This window comes from Porites lutea, chromosome 12, assembly GCF_958299795.1.
Source record: "Porites lutea chromosome 12, jaPorLute2.1, whole genome shotgun sequence".
NCBI classification, from domain to species: domain Eukaryota; kingdom Metazoa; phylum Cnidaria; class Anthozoa; order Scleractinia; family Poritidae; genus Porites; species Porites lutea.
The window spans coordinates 1-7,500 of record NC_133212.1 but is presented as its reverse complement, the minus strand read 5'-3'; the positions used below and the strand labels follow the sequence as shown (position 1 = coordinate 7,500).

General features: G+C 39.7%; 2 protein-coding genes across 2 annotated transcripts in view; one reads left to right on the top strand and one right to left on the bottom strand.

Annotated features, from left to right (window-relative positions):
* Positions 1 to 886, top strand: part of LOC140921793 (uncharacterized) — a 5,589-nt gene extending 4,703 nt beyond the window's left edge. Inside the window, exons 8-9 of the mRNA XM_073371794.1 lie at positions 43 to 202; positions 517 to 886. Of these exons, the coding sequence (XP_073227895.1) occupies positions 43 to 202; positions 517 to 678 (322 nt within the window). The 3' untranslated portion in view covers positions 679 to 886. The remainder of the gene's footprint in view (positions 1 to 42; positions 203 to 516) is intronic.
* A 2,233-nt stretch (positions 887 to 3,119) lies between these two features.
* LOC140921792 (uncharacterized) lies at positions 3,120 to 6,617 on the bottom strand. The gene has a single exon (XM_073371792.1). The coding sequence runs from the start codon at positions 6,615 to 6,617 to the stop codon at positions 3,120 to 3,122; it is 3,498 nt and encodes a 1,165-aa protein (XP_073227893.1).
* Between the last annotated feature and the right edge of the window lie 883 nt (positions 6,618 to 7,500).

The window sequence follows — 7,500 nt, the reverse complement described above, 5'->3', positions numbered from 1 at the left end:
CAAAGTACTTTTATGACACGTACCTTCGGTTTGTGTTGACAGGCGACTAGGAGTGCAGGTTTATGTCGTTTGTGTTGGGCGCATTGACCACAAATACCTGCGACCCATTACCTACCGAAACAGACACGTGTATGTTGTTCGTTCCTACAGGAGTCTAGTAACCACAGCTGGCTCCATAGCGAGAGCTATTCACCAGGAAATGGTACGTAACAGTTTAATAACGACAATAACAAGGTAAACAACGTAATTAAAAACAGTAGTAGAACGTAAAGACAATAACAACATCTAAAAAGATTTTAATAACAGTAGTGGAATAACGATAATAACAACGTCAACAACAATATTAATAACAGTAACAGAAGTGGCAGTACGTAGTAATAAGGACAGAAATTTTGAACGACCCGCAAAATCTCACGTCCCATGTCCAAGAACCAACATGTTTCATATTTCAGTAAAACTTTAAAATTTCTTTGGTATTTAATTTGATCCTGTTTGGATGATGCTTTTCACTTGCAGCGTATCGAACAAGAGCGATACCGGGATCAACTGTTGTCCAGCCTCCACCAAAGTGTAATTCACCCCTTAAATAGAACCGAGGAGGACTGGAAACATGACAGTGCAACACTTGACAGTTTCTCTAAGCACCGAAATGGAACGGATTTGGAAAATTTCGCTTGAAGTCTTAAACAGCTTTTGTGGCAGCTTTAAAAAGGTCTCCTAAAATACAGTAGTGATTACGGTATAAAGAACAGTTAAAACTTACAAGACCTTTTAATTTAGATATGTTGTTAGCATATTGAGTTGAACAAATAAAGTCCTTTTAACAAATGTTTATCAGAATTCCCGAAAGTAATTAGACTGGTATCTTTAACGTAACTTCTATGCGTTAATCAGCAGTTCTAGAATCGAAGTTTATATCCTTTATACTGTTAACTGCTTGTTTCAGTCCACGCCATACAGATAGGCCAAAGCACAAAAGAGGGGGAGGGGGGTTCAGAGGAAGACTGAGAGCAACTGCCCTACGCAGGTTTTTGCCGATTGAGACACAATACGTGATTGATGAGCTTCCGCTAAGAGGATTTTGTTTTTGCCATTAGAGAGTTTCAGCAACGAAGTTTTTGCACAGGGAGCCCACACAATCTGTTTGTGTAGCCGATTGTTATTTTATAGTAAATGTACTGGATTTACCGTTTGCTTCACCTATAGCGATATATCGCTAACTATGTATATAAATCAATGATAAATAAACGTTGAATTACCTTACCTGTGGTATATAGTCGTCGTTTTACCTCAAAAGCGGTTTTTTGAGCGATTTTGAAGGAGTTTGATTTCGCCGTTGACTGTTCCTTATAATAGAAGGACAAGGGTGGAATCCATGTTTTGAAAGGGCTCCAGTGTCGGAGCGATTTTTCCCCAAAAAAATCGCATCACTCCGCTCTCAAACCCCGTAGCAAAAAGGTCGAAAGATTCACGTTTCTCCTCGTACCTTCCAATCGAAAATCCATCCAAGCAGCCCGGAGCTAGCCGTCGAAGAAAATTAAAATCCAACAGTATTCGAGAGGCAGGAATGCGTAGCAAGATTCATACGTGCCAGCCCGAAACCGTCCCGCTGATTGCCTCTTTTTGATTGGATGTCGTTAAACAACAAAACGCTTACCAAGTCTTCTTCATCAGTTATTATTTAACCATTTGGTTAACGACATCCAATAAAAAAAAGGCAATCAGAGGGACGGTTTGTGGCTGGCACGTATGAATCTTGCTACGCATTCCTGCCGCTCGAATACTGTGGGATTTTAATTTTCTTCGACGGCTAGCTCCGTTTACTATAAAATAACAATCGGCTACACAAACAGATTGTGCGGGCTCCCTGTGGTTTTTGAGCGACGCACGTCGACCGGAAGTGGACTTTTTGTACTTTTAAAAAGAGATTTTTTAACAAATTTTTGGGCAAATCGTCTCTATAAGGGTGGATTTCCACTGCCGCGTAATGTTTACGTGCGTGTACACGCATGTAAACTTTATTCTTGTGAATAGAATACAGGCAAGACATAAAGTGTTGAGTTTAAACGGGAAGTTGAGCGAGGTTCAGCTTTTACCTTTACATGCGACCCTTCATACTTTGCCTCTATTTTATTTGCGAACGTAAATTTTACGCCCTTACGCACGTAAAAATTACGCGACAGTGAAAATCCACCCTAAGAGTAAAAACTCTTGGCAATACAAATTTGGTGGCGTCAAGACAATTTAAAATAGAAAAAGGCTCACTTCAGGTGACGTGCGTCTCTCAAAAATGTCGCTGCTTAAACTCCTTATTAGATTCTACCCGCTTCATATTTGATAGCAGGGAGATTTTTAAGAGCGGCCGTCCGTAAATATCGCCTAAGGGTGTGCAAAATGAAAAATTCGAAAATCCCCAAACTTTGTCAGAATATGGGTCTAGCTAAACTATTTCTAGAAAAATTACTTTTAGTTCCATTGGAGTTTTATTTTACGCGTACGGCGACCGAGTCGGTTCGGAGGCACTCAGATCAGTTTTCACAGGCTCAAGACCATATATTACTTCAAAATCGATTAAAAACTAAAGAAGTAACAAACCCTGCCTCTGAAAATCTCAATAGAAAGGACAAAGCTTAAGCAATAGTTTCGATGTGAAATTTTCCTATTCGAGAGGAAATCTAATATTTTTCGGATTTTTAATATAAATTTCTTCAAAGTTTGTATAAAATCACAATTGGACCTAGAAATCAAGTTTGTTGATGTTTTAGAGTGAAATTAAAGTCATTCTAACGATATATAAAGATGTCAAAATTGATCATGATGATGATGATGATGATACCTTTATTAAAGTGTCAAACTGTAATAGCGGTATATAACCACTAAGTGGGGACACTAAAATAAATTTAAAAAAATAAATCAATTAATAAATTAATTAAAAATTAAGAAAAACTATGTACAGTATAAGCAAGTGAGAAATTCGAGAGAACTATATACAATATGTACAAATGTATCCATTACTTATAAATAAATAAAAAAAAGAAATAAAAGATTAAGAAGTGCAAAGAGAGCAGTTAGAGCAGTTATTGTCATCTAATAGCATGCTAAGATCCACTTTTCTGATGTTATATTTGAAGGAGGACAACGTGGAAGCTTTTTTTCACATTACTAGGAACAGAACTCCAAACCCTTGGGCCCATATACCTGAGCGAGTGCTTTCCAAAGGAGACTGTGTTGAATCTGGGTATAGTGAAGTCATGATTGCGCAGTTCATACTTAATTGCAGGCTGTTCAAAGAGAGTGCTAATGTATGCTGGGCACATGTTGTTTTTAACTTTATACATGAGAATAGCTATGTCCTGTAGTCGCCGGTTGTGTAGAGTAGATATCCCAGCCATAGATAGTAATTGACCATAGGACGAATGTTTATCACAATATATAGCCCTAAGTGCTCTTTCCTGGATACGCTCTAGTCGTCTAGAATCACTAGCACGGCAAAAATGCCATATAAGGTGACAGTAGGTTAAATACGGGAGAACAGCTGCCTTATATAACTGTAACTTAGTTTGTGTGGGTATAAGGTTCCTGAGCCTCATGAGAACGCCTACCCGCTGGGCGCTCTTCTTAGAGATACTACTTATATGTTCATCAAAACGAAGATTGTTATCAATACAGACACCTAATAGCTTGAGACATTCAGTGGATCTGACTTCATGATTGTCAATCATAATACTGTCCATAGACTTCCTTCCGCAACCAAGTGCCATTGTCTGGTACTTGTCCAAATTTCCCTTTAGTAAATTAGCTCTGTACCATGAAGATGCTGACTCAGCGCAAACAGCAAGATCATCATGCACATCAGAGAGGGTGCTGCGAACGACATAAAACTGGTGGTCATCTGCATACATATTCATGTTCGCATCAACAGTATAAGTCAAATCGTTTTGGAAGATGTTCCAGATGAGAGGTCCAAATGCAGAACCCTGTGGGCATCCCCTGGTCACCCTCTGCCACTCGCTCACTACAGATCCTAGCTTGACCCTGTTATAACGGTCTGTGAAGTAGGAGCCCATCAATCGCAGACTTCTTTCCTCAACACCATAAGCTTTAAGTTTTGCAAGTGTAAGTGGATGGTAAAGTGAATCGAAGGCTTTGCTCATGTCCGTGGAGAGAACACCCACAACGTTATGCTCATCCAGAGCGAATTTCCAATTCTCAGTCAAAGATAAGAGAGCTGTCTCACAGCTATTGTTTTTCCTGTAAGCTGTTAGTTTGTCGCACAGTTTGTTATTAAAACCATAACTGAGTTGCTTGCTGAGTAATTGTTCAAAGAGTTTGTTTACAGTAACTTGTACAGTTATGGGTCTGTAGTTTCCCATTTTATGGGGATCTTCCTTCTTAAAAACGGGTGTCCATTCACCCCTTTTCCATCCCAAGGGCCACTCTCCGAGGGTTATGCATGAATTAAATAGTGACGTCAATGGATTTGTTAGCTCAGTAGCTCCAAGCTTGAGCGCCATGGGAGGGATGCCGTCCCAGCCTGTACTCTTCCTTACATTGACGTTTTGCAGCGCCTTTTCAACTTCAAAACTCTGAAGATTCTGAAACTGGAAGCCTTGATATCCTGTCATCTTCTGCGTAATATTCTGGACACTAGGGTGGGTGGCGAGAACTTTGTCATCAACCGCACTGGTGTCTCCAATCCCATCAGCCACAGTAGCAAAATATTCACACAAGTGATTAGAAACCGCACATTGGTCTCTACAGATGGTCCCATTGATACTTAGGCTGAGCTCATTTGTGTTGACCTTGTGCTTATCAGTCAGAAAGGGCATAAATGTCTTATAGAACTCACTCGGCTTGCACTTAAGCTTAGTGGCTTGCTCTTTCCAATATGTCCTTATTGCCTTTCTCCGGAGTCGGGTGGCCTCGTTTCTGGTTATCCGCCTAGCTTCCCAGTTCTCACTGGTTTGTTCCTTGAGATACTTTTTTGCTGCCCTCCTCTTAGCTCTTATGGCACCTTTCCATTCTTTAGTCATGTATGGAACATCCTGAGCCCTAACCCGCATCTTCTTCGTAGGCATATGTGTATTGACAATACTGGACAGAAGCATTTCCATAAAATTTGCCTTGTCGTCACATGAATTGAAAATTTCACTAACATGCCATGGAGCATACATTAGATCTTCTTTGTATTTCTCCACATCAAAATCCTTTAGAGATTTAAATGTTACAATCTTGCCTTTCTGGTGTTTTACCGTCTCATTCAGGAATCCATAAATAAGTCCGTGGTCACTGAGCGCAGGATCATGTACCCCACAATTCTCAAATAGTTCCGGGTGGTTAGTGAGAATAACATCGATCAAGCTCTTAGTGATAAGAGAGCCTCTCATTTGTATTCTAGTGGGTTCAGTTACCATACATTCGAGGCCCTGTTCCACCTCAAGATCAAGAAGAAGCTTTCCTTCAGGGCTGCTGGGTTCCATCCTGTTCAAGTTTAGGTCGCCTGTTATTATAACCGTCGGATATTGAAGGCTAGCCCAGTTGGCAATATGACTTAATTCCTCCTCAAGTAGAAGTCTGTATTTACCAGTGAGCTTCTTAGGCGGTCTGTAGATAACCAGTATAATGGCATTTCTCGATTTGAGGCCAATCTCCAAGGCCAAAGGCTCAATAGTTTTATAACACCTGTCAAAGGTGACTCTCTTGGAGAGTATCTTAGATGAGACAAACAAGAGAACACCACCTCCACCCTTTTTTCGGTCATTTCGGTGCAAGTAGTACCCTGGTATTAGGAACTGGGAGTCTGGGTATGAACGATCAATTTTAGTCTCACTGACAGCCATAATTTGCACCTTATTATTGATAATAATATCTTTCAGCTCATCAAATTTGTTCTGAATGCTGTTTATATTTAGGTGACATAATAACATACCCTTGGCATTTTTCTGCCTTGCCGCATTTAGTAGGTCGGGACCAGTAAATGTGTTAGGTGTAGTTCCATTTTCTCCCTGATCAGTCAGTGTGATGTTATTTGTGTCAAGATCAGTATCCGAAAAACAGGCCTCGTTGAGCATCTCAGCATCCGAACACCTGTAGAATGGCAGAGCCGCCCATGTGCATCTATTGCATAGCCAGTTGTTCACCATTGATTTCAGGTACACACACTTTAAGTGAAAACATCCCATACAACTGGCACAGGAAATGTTCTTTTGGTTCCACCTAATTGTTTTCTGACAATGATCGCACTTTTCCGCTGTTGGTTTCGACCTGGATAATTGATTATTGGTGCTTGCCGCCTTTCCCTGGCAAGGCCCGGGATTTTTTTCCACATCACCGCTTAACAAGAGCGCTTGAGTAGCCATAGAATTACTGTAATAAGCAATGCGTGTTTTGGAATATCGTAGCTTACGCCATTTTGTGAATAGACCAGGATCTACTGTTCCATGACAGGCGCGAAAAAGAACAAAGGAGATGTTTTGATGGTTACGCTCCAACACCAAGAAATTCCACGCACTCTTGAATAAAGACCCATTGACTGCAGGCGTTAATTCCAAGAGCCCTTCATTGCGGAGTACTCTTGGGACGATCTTCCACTCTCGTATGCAAATACGGAACTCCATTACGAAATCTTTCCAATCTTGGACTTGAAACGTCCAAACGTCTCTTTTATAACCATTTAAATCAATTTTGGTGACTGCCAATTGAGAGATATTACCTTTAGTAAACTGCTCGTTGAGTTCGAACACATTAGGACGGCAAGTTGCGGAGTATACAAGACAAATTACGGAGAGCAAAAATCCGTGTCTGACCGACATTGTTATGCATGAATATCATCTTCCATCTTAGATTTTTTCCAAAAGAGTTAGTGCATGATTTTGTGTGAAAATTTCAAATTTCATCAAAGTTTGTATATAGTCAAATTGGACCTAGAAATCATGTTTGTTGATGTTTTGGAGTGAAATTAAACTGATTCTGACGACATATGAAGATGTCAAATTTGATCAGCCGCCATCTTGAATTTTTTCCAGAGGGGTTAGCCTATGATTTTGTGTCAAAATTTCAAATTTCTTTAAAATTTGTATATGCTCAAATGTGACCTAAAAATGATGTTTGTTGATGTTTTAGAGTGAAATCAAAGTTATTCTGACAAAAACGAAGATATCAAATGTGAGCAGCCGCTATGTTCGATTTTTTCCAAAGGGGTTAGCCTATGATTGTGGTTCAAAATTTTAAATGTCCTCAAAGTGTGCATATAGTCAAATTGGACAAAGAAATATTGTTTGTAGACGTTTTAGAGTGAAATCAAAGTCATTCTGACAAATTACCAAGACATAAAATTTAAGCAACCGCCATCTTGGATTTTTCCCAAAGGGGTTAGCCTATGATTTTGGGTTAACATTTCAAATTTCTTCAGTTTGTAAATGGTCAGATTCACCCTGGAAATAATGTTTGGTGATGTTTTAAAGTAAAATCAAAGTTTCTAGGCAATAAAAACAACAAAAT

Excerpts from the sequence above, each read along its gene's own strand:
- LOC140921792 (XM_073371792.1), bottom strand. The coding sequence starts at position 6,617 with ATGGAGTTCCGTATTTGCATACGAGAGTGGAAGATCGTCCCAAGAGTA.